The 17,235-nt window shown below is 42.7% G+C and overlaps 1 protein-coding gene across 1 annotated transcript; it reads right to left on the reverse strand.

The window, feature by feature from the left end:
- Positions 1 to 1,102: 1,102 nt before the first annotated feature.
- On the reverse strand, positions 1,103 to 17,100 carry TEKTL1 (tektin like 1). The gene is made up of 8 exons (XM_060684246.2): positions 16,854 to 17,100; positions 10,537 to 11,113; positions 7,697 to 7,801; positions 5,885 to 6,083; positions 4,078 to 4,244; positions 2,901 to 2,996; positions 2,528 to 2,641; positions 1,103 to 1,348 (listed from the first exon to the last, which is right to left on the reverse strand). The coding sequence occupies exons 2-8, from the start codon at positions 11,089 to 11,091 to the stop codon at positions 1,148 to 1,150; spliced, it is 1,437 nt and encodes a 478-aa protein (XP_060540229.1). The 5' UTR covers positions 11,092 to 11,113; positions 16,854 to 17,100; the 3' UTR covers positions 1,103 to 1,147.
- Between the last annotated feature and the right edge of the window lie 135 nt (positions 17,101 to 17,235).

Below are 17,235 nucleotides of genomic sequence, written 5' to 3' on the forward strand. Positions count from 1 at the left end.
TACTGCAGGGTTCGAATCTCGCCAAGGCTCAAGGTTGACTCAGCCTTCCATCCTTTCTAAGGTAGGTGAAATGAGGACCCAGTTGTGGGGGCAATAAGCTGACTTTGTATAAATATACAAAAGGATGAAGGCTATTGCTGAGCACATTGTAAGCCGCCCTGAGTCTTCGGAGAAGGGCAGCATATAAATCAAATTTAAAAAAAAAAGTATTAAGAACCTCAAACACAATACATTGACTTTGAATGATCCCTTCCAGTTCTCTGATTCTGTGTATTGTACGCTCAGTATTTAGCACAAAAGTTTTGCTACTATACATAAATTTGGATTTAGTAATTAGGTTTAGAGGTGGGTTTCAGCAGGTTCTGACCAGTTCTGGAGAACCGGTAGCAGAAACTTTGAGTAGTTCGGAGAACTGGTAGTAAAAATTCTGACTGTCCCCGCCCCAATCTATTCTCTGCCTCCCAAGACCCAACTGATTGGGAGGAAATGGGGATTTTACAGTATCCTTCCCCTGCCACACCCACCAAGCCACGCCCACAGAACCAGTAGTAAAAAAATTTGAAACCCACCATTGTTTACAATAGGAGAAAACAGTAACAGTGACCTTCGTTTGACTGAATTATCTCCTGCCTTTGTTGCAGGAGCTAGACAGCATACCCAGTGCTTCCTCCTCCATATTCTCTCACAATTGACCTGTGAGCAGTGGTGGGATTCAAATAATTTAACAACCGGTTCTCTGCCCTAATGATTTCTTCCAAGAACCAGTTCACCAAACTGCTGAGAAAGTTAACAACCGGTTCTCCCGAAGTGGTGCGAACTGGCTGAATCCCACCACTGCCTGTGAGATAGGTAAAACTCAGAGAGACTGAATAGCCCAAAGGCACCCAGTGAGCTTCCGTAGCTATTAGTGGATTTGAACCTGAGTCTCCCCACTACCTTAACCTATACTACCTTAACTTCTACACCATGTTCTACATTAAGCAGCCATATATTCCCTTCTATCTTAGGAACAAGTTAGACCATTTTGAATTTAGTATTCCATTCTATTATCACTGCCCATCAAATATTTTTCCCTCCTTAACTAGAAAGAAGTTGACGACTATAAATATCCAGGTTTTATTTTAGGGCTCATTAATTGCCAGACTTCCTAGGTATAGACCAGTTGAAAAATCTCATTCATGTTGGTGCGTGGATGCATACGGCGCTGCCGCAGCCGTTTGATACTACCATCAACATCATAGCCTGTTTGCTTGTTGTGAATGCATTCGTGCAAGTACTTCTGAGTGGCTTTTAGATGTTGGATATCCATGGCCGTATCTTCCATGCTGCGATTTAACTGTGCAGTGGACTGGATTAAAAAAAAGCAACAGGAGAGAGGAAAAAGTAAGCAAGGGTTTGCAAGCCCGAGAAGACGTATTTGCAAATCAGTTTTGTATCCACAGAGTTAACTTGCATCACAATGAGGTGTACAATTAATTCAACAGAAGAGAATATTTGTAGCTCAGGGTTGAGTTGTGAGGGGTCCTTGGTGCTCTCTGAGCTTGGTTGTTTTCTTGCAGACATTTCATTACCTATCTAGGTAATATCATCAGAGGGAGTGGGGTTTGCTTTCTGTTTATATGCAAGCGGTTTGCCCTGTCAGTCTTGGTGGGAGTGTTCTTGGTAATTCCTTGATTAGGCTGTTGTTTACTCTTTGATTGTTTGGCAGTTCCTCATTTGGGATCTTGTTTGCTTCTTGACTGTTGGTTTGGTGTTAATCCTGGTGTTAAACTCTGATTATCTGGGTGTTGACTGCTGTTGAGGTGTTTTAATCAAGGAACTATAAAAAAAACTTCCAACAGTGACGGGGCAAGCCACTTATATATAAGCAGAGAGCAAACCACACTCCCTTCTAGCACTGATGATGTTACCTAGTTGGATAACGAAATGTCTGCAAGAAAACCACCAAGAAGAGGGTCTCCTCAGGGTGCCATCAGCCAAGTTATGTCGGCTGGCGACACCCAGGGGAAGGGCCTTCTCTGTGGGAGCCCCAGCCCTGTGGAATGAACTGCCCCCGGAAATTCGTAAGATCTCCGACCTCTGGCTGTTTCGCTGTGCACTGAAGACCCTGTTGTTCCGCCAGGCCGGGCTATCAATATAACAATTTTAAATTGGGGTATTTTAAATTTTTGGGGTTTTAAATTCAGCCGAATTTATTTAATAATTTTAAATTTTTAATTGATGTTTGTCTTGTGTTTTTAAATAGGCTGTACACCACCCTGAGTCCTTCGGGAGAAGGGCGGTATAGAAATAAAATTATACTTATATTTATAAGAGAGCACCAAGTATCCCGCAGATAATTCAGTTTAGCATTTTACAGCATAAACACTGCAAGTCCCACTGACCAAAGTAGAACAATTAAGCACACCTGCTAAAAATGGCTTTATTGCTGTTTTAAGAAACTTCCTCTATTTTCTGCCCGGGCCAAAATTCATGGTCTGGAAGACTGCATTATACATCCTACACAAAGACTGTAATATACCCTTACCTTCTTGACGATTGTAGCTTCAGGCAATTGTGTCCCCACATGTCTCTGATACGTCTGCACCATTGGCCTTGTCAGCTTTTCCCGTGTCTCCAGGTACTTCATACTCTCAGGGCCCTGTATATATAAATTCAAAGCAAAGGTGGATTCTAATGGATAGAAAGGCAACTCTTTTCCAGTCAAACTCCAGCTAATCCAGCCAGATAAATATTTTAAATAAATATTATGTTTCATAGTTTTAATTTTTGATTGGGAGTTACCCAGAGCTGGTCGAAAGATGGGCAGCTGTATAAATGTTTTAAATAAATAATCAGAGTTGGAGTGGGCTAAGAGAGAGAATTACAGCACTGGGGGCTCCCAGCCCTTCATATCTCACCAGTGTCAATCCACGAGTGATACGCATCTCATGCTGGAAACGTTGGCAGCGGTGTAGAGTACTGCGTGTTCCTCCCAGGGTTATATCTAATTTTTCCTGGAAGGGAGAGAGAGTAAAAGAATAATTGAATCAGGTTGATCAAACATGCTAAATTTCCAATGGTGAAATGTAAAATTTGTTACTACTGATTCTGTGGGCGTGGCTTGGTGGGGGGGGGTGTAATGTGACTGGGTGGGCGTGGCCAACTTTTTTTTTTATTTTAAAAAGTATTTTTTCAGAATATTAAAAACATTAAAATGTAAAAGGTGAAAGATTTATACGATCTGAAGAGAAACCAGAGTATATAAAACTCTATATGTATTATATTACTCTCTGCAATTCTATCCATATTGCTATATTTTTTTTCTGTAATTTTTAATAACTTTCAATAAAAATTAAAAACAACAACATTAAAATGCTTTTAAAAGGCTCTGATGATCCCAGCTGAGTTGATTGTCAGAGGCTTTTGTTTTCTTTTAAAATCATTTTTTTTTTTTTTTGCTTTTAAAAGGAAAAAAAGCCTCTGACAATCAGGCAACTCAGCTGGGATCGTCAGAGCCTTTTAAAAGCATTTTTTTTACAACCTCTTCAGAAGCACCAGAAACTGGAAGAGCAGCTCCCCGGTGCACACCTGCGGTAGTGCCGGAAACCGGAAGAGCAGCTCCTCGGTGCCCATGCACACGCCGGGAAGCTGAGCTTCCAGTTTCTGGCACGTGAAGACCAGCTGGCCAGCGTGCATGCACGCGCTGGAAACCAGAAGCTCAGCTTCCAGTTGCGCGCATGTGCGCCAGGGAGCTGCTTTTCCGGTTTCCGGTGCTCCCGCATGCGCAAAGATCAGCTGTCCAGCGTTCATATGTGCGCCAGAACCCGGAAGAGCAAGGGGCGGTGGGTGATGGCCGACATGCCCGGAGAGATGGCTCTGCATGCCATTTCCGGCACGCGTGCCATAGGTTCACCATCACGGGGATGTGACAAAAAGCAGTGTATGTGTAGTCTGACTTTACATTAGACCACTTCCATTTTGTAATCATTTAGTTTTATTAAAGTTTGTATTTGTTGTCTCAGAATTTGCTTGCTTTTTGGGCAGATCAGTGATTGATTGATTGTCTATGTTAAAGCAGACCTATCAGGGCATTACCTTATGGCCGAGAGTCTCCTCCATCTTGCCTTGCAATCTGTTCTCAATGGCGTCGTGCACAGTATTACGGGTGTCCTGTACTTCTCTGATAGTTTTTTGTAACTGAAGCATCACTTCTTTGGTGAGAGTAGTAAGATGCCGGGCATCTTCTAGAGCTCCTGCACACTCTGGAGAATAGCAATAATGAAACGAAGAGGAAATAAAGAGTTCTTTTCAAATCTGCTTTGCTTGTTGAATGTAGCTTACGATTCAAGTCAGCTTTTGTTCCTTTTTTTGTCAGTGTAATAGGCAAGGATAGGCCATTCGTGAAAAAAAATCTACTCTTGTTTAATTGAAGTTTCTCCTATGTTGCTTGTGCTGTTTACCTCTAAATCATAGAATTGGACTAAAAGGCTGTGTCTCTGGATTAACATCATTACCACTTGCAAGTTCCTAAATCTACCTGCAATTCTTTCTCAGGAAAGAATTCTAGAATCTTGAATATGCCAACAACTTTTGGCCCAGCTAGATTAACCCAATTAAAAATGAGTGCATCCCTAATATAATACCGTACATCTATCTGGAAATTTGGTTTGAGAAGAGAATATCATCTCTTCGTTTTGGTTTTATCTTTGCCTCTCACTTCTTTCTTTTTTGTGAATTTGAGGAGATGGAAATAACAATAAGGGTTTAAAAGTGGAAAGGAGAGGCTGCAGTTGTGAGGTTTCTCCTTATCAGATGATCCAGTGATGAGAACAAATGCTCTAGCCCGCTGCCTCATCTGTGAAGGAAAGCACTTAATCTGAGAGCATACTGGGCTGACTTCGAGGGACATTCATCTTTTCAGTGTCTGGATAGGCACCAAGCTCCTTAACTGCAGAACATGATTGGAGGAAAAAAGATTTACCCCAACTTTCCTTAATTGGTTTTAATGCCAAAAATTGAGGGCTAGAGTACAGAATCTAGAGACTTGAGATAAATCCTGTAGCCCTTCTTTATTAATTAGCTCATTAATCTTGCTAATTTCCTTGAAGCGTTGAATTTCTTTTTGTCAGGCTGTCATCTTAGCAAACCTTTCCTACCGGCTGATTGTTTTTGCCTTTGAATCTCTGTACAGATTGCCACAGCCTCTTTGCTTTGTGTGAGATGCTGTAGCAACTACACACCATTTGAGGATTCTGATGAGTTCTTATAAAGGTCTCAAGAGGTGTACCTTAGTTGCCTGTGGAACTGCTGAGAAATTCTAGAAAAAAAGCAATCCAAGAGCCTATAAATTTTTCTCACTTTATGAAGGGATAGGCAGACGAATTTGTCTGCAATATATATTTATATATCCAAATCAGTGGTGAAATCCAAATTTATTTACTACCGGTTCTGTGGGTGTGGCTTGGTGGGCGTGATGTGGCTTGGTGGGCGTGGCTTGGTGGGCATGGCAGGGAAAGGATATTGCAAAATCTCCATTCCCACCCCACTCTGGGACCAGCCAGAGGTGGTATTTGCCGATTCTTCGAACTACTCAAAATTTCCGCTACCGGTTCTCCAGAACCTGCCGGATTTCACCCCTGATCCAAATGTACCGTAGAAGCCTTTTCTTCAACAGGTAACAAATTCTCACTGGTACAGTTCGTTTCTTGAAAAGCCACTGATACGATAGGGGAAAAAAGTTTTGCTAATATGTGAAATGCATTTAACCTGTTTCTTCCTTTGTATTATTACTTGATAACCAGTAAGCCATGTCAAACTATCAAATATCAAACTATGTAGCAGCCCTGAGCTGTCTAAGGATTTATTTCTGTACACACACCCCAAAAAAAGTTACAGTAATTACCTGGTGTGAATGGTCCCACGGGGTTTGGAATTGGGGTTTCATTTCGCTCCACCCAGGGGGATGAAGGCCGGTCCAGGCCAAGCCAGGAATCACGCCCAGCCTCTAAGAGAACCATGCGCAGAGGCTGGGGCACCAGGTCGAGGACACGGCCACGTTCGCCACACAGGGTATTGAGGGTTTCCCTACATGCACCTAGTTGCTGCAAGAAATTGGGTGCTGATAATGAAGAAACCAAAGATGAAACAACCACTTTTATTCGGCCTGCTAGGCTTATAACTAGGCTTAGATATAAGCCTAGCACGGTTCTCTTCCACTTGGCTGTAGCCCCAAAGTTAAGAAAAGAAGCCCTGTCTCTGACTTAGCTGACACCAGCAATGATTTGGCTTCTCTCCTCAGTAAACTGTCTTCTGCAGCGGCAGTTTCACTTTTCCAACAAAGCTCCTCAGCCATTAATAAATGGCAAGCAGAGGATTTTAAAAATTCACCATTTCTAAAACTGATCAGGAAGATGGCATGATCATATTAATCCAATTCTCAGTACCATTGCGTTAGTAATAGTTATAGGTAGCTCTCGACTTATAACTGCAACTGAGCCCAATGTTTCTGTTGCTAAGTGAGATAGTTAAGTGAGTTTTGCCCCATTTTTGCCCCTCTTTTTTGGGGCAAAAATCTGCCTTCTGGCAGAAGATACAGAACAATTAAAACTCGGACCGCACGTTTTCTGAATAGTTTTTATCCCAGAGCTATAATTGCACTCAACAATGAACTAAAGGGCCACCATCGGTGAGCTGTTGGACAGCATCACTTGGTCTGTTGTGTGGATGTTTGGGTGGTTTAGGGGTGGGGAATTTGTGGTGGGTGGGGGGGGGTGTTTGGGGATCGTTGGATCTGGTGTGTTGGACCTGGTCTTTGGGTGTTAAGTGAATTTCGTTGTATGGGTATATTGTATATACACGAACAACAACAATAAAGTTGTTGTTGTTGTTATTATTGTTGTTGTTGTTGTTGTTATTTTATGACCTTTCTTGCCACAGGTTTCAAGTGAATCCCTGCAGTTGTTAAGTTAGTAACACAGTGATTGTGAATCTGGCTTTCCCATTGGCTTTGCTTGTCAGAAAATCACAAATGGAACCTGACCCCAGGACACTGCAGCGGTCATAAATATGAGTCAGTTGCCAAGCATCTGAATTTGGATCATGATTGAACATGGGGATGCTGCAACAATCGTACGGGTGAAAAACAGCCATACGTCACTTTTTCCAATGCCATTGTAGCAATAGCCCTAGCCCTAGCACTTAGATTTATATAGCGCTTCACAGTGCTTTACAGCCCTCTCTAAGCGGCTTACAGAGTCAGCCTATTGCCCCCAACAATCTGGGTCCTCATTTTACTGATCTCAGAAGGATGGACGGCTGAATCAATTGCATTTAGCTTCAGTCCTTACAGATAGCTGACCCAACCTGAGTTGTGTTTTAGCAGCACCCCTGCCTGCTCAAAGCCAAACAAGGAGCCAGTCCCTTTGCTTTGCCGTTCCACACAGCCCTAAGTTTGCTAACTATAAACTTAACTGTGTTGTCCCGCCAGTTATGATTCTCAGTTCCATATAAAATAATTGTTCAGAATTCCATCTCTCAAGATCTGGTTTTCAATCTCTGAGGTACAGAGGATTGCAGATTTTGAAAAAGTAATTTCGTTAACTCTTTCCCATGAAATACACAAATCTTGGACAAATCTAAAGCCTCCCTATATTTCCTGCTTTGATTATTTCATCTGTCAATAGCCGGTATCCAAAATTAATGTTTAATTCCTTACCTTAAGATGATCTCCTGACCAGGCCATCATGTCCTGCAGTTTGATTTTCAGTTTCGTAAATTCCTCCTTTTCCCATTTCATGAGTGCATCTACTTTGTCAGAGATCTACATGCCAGAAAGGAAATATTTATTTGCTTGTTTGGTTGTTTGTCAAGTTTATATAGCCACCCATTTCACAAAAGGTGATTTGCGATAAAATCAATAATTAAAATAGTCTTAAATAACCACTAAAAACAATTAGATGTAAATATAAATAAGATTGTCAGAGAGTGCATCAGAATCTGGCACATTAGGAAAATCCAAGACCTCAGTGCCTTCCGCCGTGCCCTTAAAACCTTCTTTTTCCAGCAAGCCGGGCTGGCCTAACATTTTTTAAAATGTTTTTAATTGTTTGTTATTGTTTTTAATCATGGGGCCAAATTTATATATATATATTTAATTGTATTTTAATGTTTGTAGTTTATGTTTTTACTTGGCTGTTCACTGCCCTGAGTCCTCAGGGAGAAGGGCGGTATACAAATTTAACAATAAATAAATAAATAAATAAATAAATAAATAAATAAATAAATAAATAAATAAATAAATAAATAAATTCAAAAAAACGTGCAGCCATTGGGCATAACCCTCCAGGACAAGAATGGTTGATATAGTAAATTAAATTGTGTGTGTCAGGATACACAAATAGAATAGTAGAAAAAAAAAACATTCCTAAAATAAAATCAGACGAAATGAGCACCTTGTTGATTACTATTCCAATTTTAAAGGGGGTGGGGTCTTTATTATTTTTCTTTTCACTATCTCCATCTATATATTGTATTTCTACTATGTTTAATTTATGGAAGTCGGTATCTGTGATAATGGAGAAAGCTGGAAAGTGTCTTATAAAAGCTTTAGACAGAAGATTATCATCATATAACAGAAAGTTTATTCAATTAAATGGTTTCAAGAAAGCACATTTTCATTCAGTCATTCACATTGCTACAGGATCTCAAGATGATGCTCACAAATTCAGAAGGTTATAAAAATTAAAGAAATCCATGGAAATTAACTCTTGTCACCATAGTAGCTCAGATGATTAAATAGAACATCTGTGTTCAATATAACTGCCATTAACAGATACTGGAAACAGATAGGAAATCATTAGCCAGTTCATCAGAAAAAAAGTTTATTCATGATTATTTAGATGTGCCATGCCAAGAACACAATATTTTTGCACATACACTCTTTTAAAAAAAACCAGCAAAATAATTTCCTTGTACTAATACTGAGTGCTTGAGTGCTTACTATTCTCCTAGGTCAGGGGTCTGCAACCTTAAACACTCAAAAGAGCCACTTGGACCCGTTTCCCCCAGAAAAGAAAACACGGGAGCCACAAAACCCTTCCTGTGCCTAACTATTTCTTGAGTGGCCACAAAACTAGCATATGTAGTTGAATTAAATGTTCTGTTTTCTTCTGAAACTTTTCTTTTCTTGGATTTATCCATGGTTAGCCTACCGGAGGTTGAAAAGCTCAATAAATTGCATGCCAGCGGGTGTCACACATTAGCGGTTGTGATGCATATTTTGAGTGACAGGGAGCCGCAGCAGAGGGGTGAAAGAGCCACATGTGGCTCCAGAGCTGCAGGTTGCTGACCCCTGTCCTAGGTGATATTGATCCAGTTCATTTTTCTGAGCTATGAGTAGTTTAATCATGGTTTGCCCAACCAATGAGCTAGGTTCATACAATGCATTAGGCCACAACTCCAGTTTACAATTTAAAATAGCTGAATTGATTCTGAACTAAGGTGGAATCAAGCAAGCAATATTATATGATGTTACTGTGATAGGTGAACATCATTACTGCTACTGATCACCTTAAAAAAGATCAGCGTTTAAGAAACTGATATTTGTAATATATTAAGAAGAATGACCATGAGTGAGTCTCTGGTACTCACTAGCATGTAATGTATGGCTGTGAGAGTAGGACCACAAGGAAGGCTGAGCGCCAAAGAACTGATGCTTTCAAATTGAGGTGTTGGGAGAAAAGTCTTGAGAGTCCCTTGGACTCCAAAGAGATCAAATCAGTGAATTTTGAATGAAATCAACCCTGACTGTTCTTTGGAAGAACAGCTGAAGCTCAAGTACTTTGGCCACCAAATCAGAAGAGAGGACTCATTGGAAAAGATGTTGGGAAAGACTGAAGGCAAAAGGGAGAAGGGGATGGCAGAAGATGAGATGGTTAGATAGTGTCATCAATGCAGTGAACATGAATTTGGACAAGCTCCAGGAGACAGTGGAGGATAGGGTGACCTGGCGTGTTGTGGTACCTGGGCTCACAAAGAGTTGGCTACGGCTTAGTGACTGAACAACTACAACAACAAATCAAGGAAGGAGATCAGTGGTGAGTTCCTCCCAGTTCCGCCCGGTTCCGCCGAGCCGGTAGTGGTGACGATATGATGTCACCGAACCGGTTCTGCCCCCCCTCCCCCCCGCATTATTCTTACCTTTTATTTGGACCCACCCCCAATCTATTGCTGCCTCCTGAGTCCCAGCTGATCGGCTAGAGGGAAAAACACTGTTTAAACTCTTGCCACAGGGCTTCAAAGGGCCGCCCTACAGCTGATCAGTGTTAAAAGAAAACAAATGAATAGACCGGTGCCTGCAAAAATAAATGGGTAGACTGGTACAGCTCTGTAAGCAGTTAAAAGCCTGGTAGACCAGTACCTCTGCTAAATCCTAAAGAATTGTCACATGACCATCAAGCCACACCCACAAAATAAGCCACGCTCATAGAACCAGTAGTAAAAAATTTTAGAACCCACCCCTGAAGGAGATGGATTTGATAAGAATGCAGATCTCACCTTTTCTGTTTCTGCCCGGTGCTCTCGGATGGCTTTGCTCTGCTTGTTGGTCATGAGGCCCTGGCGGATTTTATCCAACATGGCATCCAGTTGCTGCCGTATACGCATTATTCCCTTGAACTGCTCGTTGATTTCAATAAGAGCCTGGCGCAGGCGACTTACTACCAGGCGTGTCTCCCTGAAGTACTGAGCCACGTATTCATTGTTCTTTGTGTTGCTATAGTCCCGGGAGCAAGGCAAGGTTAACTTGCAAACCCAAGGGGGTGGCTTCATTTTGCATTTCCATAGAGTCACCCCTGGTCCCTCCGGGGGTTTTCTCTTCACCTCTCCAGAATCCGAGACATCTATCTTGAATTTCCAGGAGTCAACCTTCATCTTGCGCTCATATGGTGTTTCCTCAGCCTGGCCGGGGACTTTGGCAGGACGCCACAGTTCGAGAGCGTCCTTGCCGCATCTCTTTGTCAATGTAGAGGCTTCGTGTACTGTTGTACGTGTGTCCTTGTGCCACTTCTCAGCACCTACCTGACCTATCAGCAGGTGAGCAGGAGGTCCCATGACTGCAGTTGAAGTCCTGGGGCTGTCAGGGAAGAGGAGTAAATGTTACAAATTTAGCAGAAAAGGATTCCACACCAAGTGCATGAAGTGGGCAGATGAGGCATTCAAGGTCATGGAAAGGAATTGCAATCAGCGGCATAATGATCTGAAATGGGAAAGAAGGAAACCAAACTTTGGCACGCTGACCTTTTCCCCTGATAAAATATAGTGTGTCTTAGGATAAGTCACGAAGCCAGGCCCTCAACACAAAACTCCCAATAGAAGACAATATATGTAGCTCAGGATTCAACTGTGAGCACTTGGTACTCTCTGTGTTCAGTGCACTGATGATATTACCTAGTCAGGTCATGAAATGTCTGCAAGCAGACAACCAAACTCATTCTCAAAATTGGAATATATATTCCAAGGAATATATCCCAAGGAGCACCCATGGGATCACCCCTCTCACCTGTCATTGCTAACCTCTACATGGAACACTTTGAAACCCAAGCTCAAGAAAAATCAGATCACAAACCGAAACTCTGGCTCAGATACGTAGACGACACCTTCATAATCTGGCCACATGGGAAAGAAAAACTGGACAACTTCCTCACACACCTCAACAGCTTACACCCCAAAATACAGTTCACCATGGAAACAGAAGCAAACAACCAACTTCCCTTCCTAGATGTCTTAGTCTACAAAAAATCCAATGGCTCCCTAGGACACACCATCTACCAGAAGAAAACACACACGAACCGCTATCTGCACGCACTCTCACACCACCACCCAGCACAGATCAACTCCGTAGCCAAGACACTCATCTCCAGAACAAAACGCTTAGCTGACGAACAACACCTAAAAACCGAACTACACACTCTCACTAACGTACTAACATCCAATGGATTCCAAAGAAATCAGATCACCAACCTAATCCAAAAAGAAACCCCCACTAAAACCCAAGACAGAGAACAAGAAAACGGCAAAGCCCTCCTCCCATACATAAAAGGCACCACAGACAGAATAAGCAAAATCCTCCACAAACATAACATCAAGACAGCATTCTGCACAAACCGAAAAATATCCACCATCCTAAGGAACCCCAAAGACAAAATTGAGTTAGAAAATCAAGGAGTATATGAAATCCCATGCACCGCCTGCCCCACCACATACATCGGACAAACCAACAGACGAATAAGTGCACGCATAGAAGAACACAAGAACTTAGTCAGAAAAGAGGAACCAACTTCTTCCCTGGTCCAACACCTTAAAGTCACAGGACATGATATCGACTTTAAAAAGACCAGAACTATCGCCAAAACTGAACACTTTAACAACAGAATAATCAGAGAAGCCATCGAGATAGAAAAACGCCCACACAGCATGAACAAACGAGACGATACCTCCCGCCTACCAGCCATTTGGAAACCCGCCCTCATTGACAAATGAGTCCCTAACACAAAGAATGACACCAGACCCACACTCACGAGAGCCACACAGGATGTCACCACCACACATCCACGCAGAAAGCAGACTCAAACCCACACTGATAATGAGCCACGACCAAGGACCAGAAGCCAGACCGCAGCTGCATCATTAGCCACTTTAAACCCCTCCAATCCATACATGAAGCTAACTGACACCCACCGTGAAGAGCTCGCACGGCCACAAACACGAAGCCAAACAACAACGCAGCTCACCAGCTCAAATCCCCCTGCAACTCAGACTAAGCTGAGCACAACCAAGCCCCCACCCAAACAGAACACACCCCCAGCCAATCAGAGCACAACCAACCCCCCATCCAATCAGAGCACAGCCAAGCCCCTAACCAATCAGAACACACCTCCACCCAATCAGAACACAGCCAAGTTCCCACCCAATCAGCTCACACCCCCACTAGCAGTTAAAAGGAAGAGACAGCTGCGATCTCACATTGCTCCTGGAAGCACGAAGCCGAGAATACCAGCCTGAAGATGACGAATGAGACTTCGTCGAAACGTCGCCAAGACACTTCCAATTTTACATGGGAGAAGACCCGAATAACCAAAGACCTACATACAAACACCCGCGAAAACCTGAGAAAACAAATATATATATATATGCCGCCCTTCTCCGGAGACTCAGAGCGGCTTACAATGCGTTAAGCAATCGCCTTCATACTTTTGTATATACCTGCTTAGTAGGGCTTTTTGGGCCCCCCTGAGCGGTGTTCTTTTTTATACAAAGTCAGCTTATTGCCCCCACAAACCGGGTCCTCATTTTACCTACCTCGAAAGGATGGAAGGCTGAGTCAACCTTGAGCCTGGTGAGATTTGAACTTGCAGTAATTGCAGGCAGCTGGTGCTAGTTAACAGCACTTAGTCTGCTGCGCCACCAAGGCTCTTCATCCTCAAGTCCATCTCTATTTTAATATTTGCAGATGTTTCCTTGATTTGTGATTGTGGCTTTGACAATGTGGGAATATTGATATTTCAGAGAAGTTACTTTTTTGGTATCGGAATCTGAGCTAGGTAAACTTATTTGGAGGGCCCAGAAAGTGAGTGGATGGGAATATGAACTTTTCAGATATTAAAAGTTCAGTTTTTAATATGTTACAGTCAGGAAAGGAATTCAAATTCTAATCTTCATAGGGTAGCCAATAGCCTAGGTTGTTCAAATTCTTCCTATAATTTGCTCTATTTCATATGCTGTTCTTTCCTAAACGCTCATTGCTATCAGTCCAATTGTTCTTAAACATTTCATCACTTGTCTGTTTCTTCACTCCCTCCTCAGTTTCTAGAACTGGTATAATCACTTACACTTTGAAGAATTTATTGCTTCCTCAGCTGCTGCGGCTTCTTTTTTAAACTATTGCAGATATAATTTTTGCTTCTTGCTCAAAGCTACAGTTCTGCTACATTTACAAAATTCTTCGTAACTTGGTTGGTTGGATGGAAATATATGTACATTCAGCAATAAGCCTGCTATAGACATGTAATTTATTTTTCTGCTTGATCGATGAGCTAGCAAATAAGGAGAGCAAATTAAGAGTTGGCCAGAGGGAGACTCCAATAAACTCCAAGCAGTGTGGAGAACAAAAGAAGCTTCTCAGCGATTTGCAAGGTGGATGTAATCCTTGTCCTCTTGCTCAAAAAGAACTCCAACTACACCTGTTGGAACTGAAAGCTTGTGTCCTTATTGGAGAAAGTCAAAGGCTTAGGGGCTTAGTTTCTATGCTGCAATATGTCAGAATTGCAGAACATGAGAATGTCTTCAATAGAAGAGGTGGTGCTTCTTAGGAGGGGCAAAAGAGTGAGTCCCATGGAAAGGCATACAACTGAAGCATACGGCCCTGAGGAGTCAGAAAATCAGGAGTTATTCATAGGCCCAACTGAGCTCAGTAATTGACACCAAGCTCTTGCTGTAGGAGATCATTCTTTACCCCCTGACCAAATTTGGCCAATCTCAGCCTGGGTCTATTTCAAATTGCCACAGCCAACTCGCGGCAAGACAACTCAGTGTGGGACACCAATACTGAAGAAATGGTAGAATAGAATCATTAAAGAAAGGATGAAAAAAGAGGGACAAAATGAAATGTGAATGACACCAATTAAAATAATGTTTAATTATTTTAAATAAATAAATTGAATTGTTGTATTGTCCCGTGGAAAGTTGGCTGTGGCGAGTTGATCATAGCAAGTTGGCAGCGGTGATTTGGCTACAGCAAGTTGGCCCATTCCACCCAGCTTCCCATAAAAAGTTAGAAGATACCCGGGTCTCCATGGGAGGTCTTGGAGATAAATAAGAGAAGAGAAGAGAAGAGAAGAGAAGAGAAGAGAAGAGAAGAGAAGAGAAGAGAAGAGTTGGAAGGGACCTTGGAGGTCTTCTAGTCCAACCCCTTTCTTAGGCAGGAAACCCTACACCACTTCAGACAAATGGTTATCCAACATCTTAAAAACTTTCACTGTTGGAGCATTCACAACTTCTGGAGGCAAGTTGTTCCACTGATTAATTATTCTTACTGTCAGGAAATTTCTCCTGAGTTCTAAGTTGCTTCTCTCCTTGATGAGTTTCCACCCATTGCTTCTTGTCCTGTCCTCAGGTGCTTTGGAGAATAGCTTGTCTCCCTCTTCTTTGTGGCAGCCCCTGAGATATTGGAACACTGCTATCATGTCTCCCCTAGTCCTTCTCTTCATTAAACTAGACATACCCAGTTCCTGCAACCGTTCTTCATATGTTTTAGCCTCCAGTCTCCTAATCATCTTGGTTGCTCTTCTCTGCATTCTTTCTAGAGTCTCAGCATCTTTTTTACATCGTGGTGACCAAAACTAAATGCAATATAATAGAATAATAATAACAGAATAACAGCATTGGAAGGGACCTTGGAGGTCTTCTAGTCCAACTTCCTGCTCAAGCAGAAGACCCTATACCAGTGATGGCTAACCTTCTCTGGACCGAGTGGCCAAAGCATGTGTGCGTATGAATGTGCGTGCGTGCCCCTGAGCCCCCAAAATGCAATGTGTGTGCGGCCCCTGTGCATGTGCCCTGCCTCGCGCATGTGCATGCAGCCGCCTATATGGGCCCCATTCCCTGCGCATGCATGGCAGAGACCCAACGACCAGCTGACCGGTGGGAGGCGCAGGCACATGCGCAGGAGAGGTGAACTGGGGTGGTGGCTCGCATGCCCACAGAGAGGGTCGTGCATGCCACATGTAACACGCATGTCATAGGTTCGCCATCACAGCCCTATACCATTTCAGACAAATAGCTGTCCACTCTCTTCTTAAAAACCTCCAGTATTGGAACAGTAACATTGATCAGATTAGTAGGAAGCTGCAACACCAAAGCTAGTAGAGGGTACCATTGACAATCTAGAACATAAAAGAAGTTGTGTTGTGTACAAAGGAAGCATACATACGCACTTAAATTCACAAAGGTGAGCATGGAATTCTATTGAGAGGGTTTGGATAAGAATAAAAGGAAAGAGAAATCAAAGTCACGTGAGTTTATTATAAACTGTCTGGACAAGCAAAACATATGGAAGAAGCCTTGAGTTTCCACGGAAGAAGGCAGAACCTGGAAACAACACTTCTCTTATGCTCCACACTTTAACCCTTTAGAATATGTTCCCCATTCCCCCCCTGCCCCCCCCCCAGCGAAGATCTGGGTAGATCCCATTTTGGTTCCCTTTCAGAAAATGATGGAAACAACCTTTTTAGACAAGTCTTTGGATATGATTATCCCAATGAAGGATACCCTTTGTTTCTTATCTGATTAAATTTTACTGGGTTTTTTTACAGCACCCATATTTTTTCATGAATTGATTTGTAAACTGGCTAGCGATATATAGATGTGGCAGTATGTCAATATTCAGAGTAAATACATAATATTCCATAATATATGACATTTATTTTAAGACTACCTAGGCAAAAAAGAATAGTTAGTGTTGCTGCAGGATCTGGTCTTCTATTGGGAAAGCTTCAATAAGACAGGGTTAATTGACAAAGTTCCCTCAAACTTTCTTTCCCACCAACATACACTGTACTATCCCTGGAAAACTCAGATGCATTACCCTGTAGCCCCACCACCTCTGGCTGCAGTCACACAACTCACTAAACTGAGTTAACAAAAGACAATGGCTACGCTGACAAAATTGGCCATTCCCGAAAGCAGTCAACCCCATGATGATTTAATGCAATGTCCCGGTTTATGTAAGACAAAGACTGGGGCTCCCACAACCCATTGCATGGCCAAAGCGAGTCAGGGAAGCATCCGATGAAACGGTCCTCCTGCGCCATATTTACCTGTGTGCAAAAAAAAAGCTGAGATCTCCGAGGCCACGTTAAGGAGACAGGCCTCCGCTCTCCAGCCTTCGGGAGGATTTGTGAGGCACGTGTTCGGCCTCACAATCAGATTGTGAATTCTTCCTCCCAACCGGCTGTCTCTGGCTCAGGCCGAGCTGTCCCTTTTGCATCGGAGATGCTGGTTGCTGTGGCAACGGGCGCTCGCCTCACAATGCCTGCCGCCTTCCCCAGTTCTGGCCCCAGTTCTAGCTCTAGAAGCAACGTAGCCGAGAAACCTGTTTTGGAAACCACAGCCGTCCTACTCAGGTTTATGCTGCATGGAGCTCCCTTTGATTTTAGTTTTCTATCCTTTAAAGTGTATGGAAAAAGGAAGCAGGACTCA

This window comes from Pantherophis guttatus, chromosome 2 (assembly GCF_059756535.1).
Source record: "Pantherophis guttatus breed Tessera chromosome 2, ASM5975653v1, whole genome shotgun sequence".
In the NCBI taxonomy this organism is placed as follows: Eukaryota; Metazoa; Chordata; class Lepidosauria; order Squamata; family Colubridae; genus Pantherophis; species Pantherophis guttatus.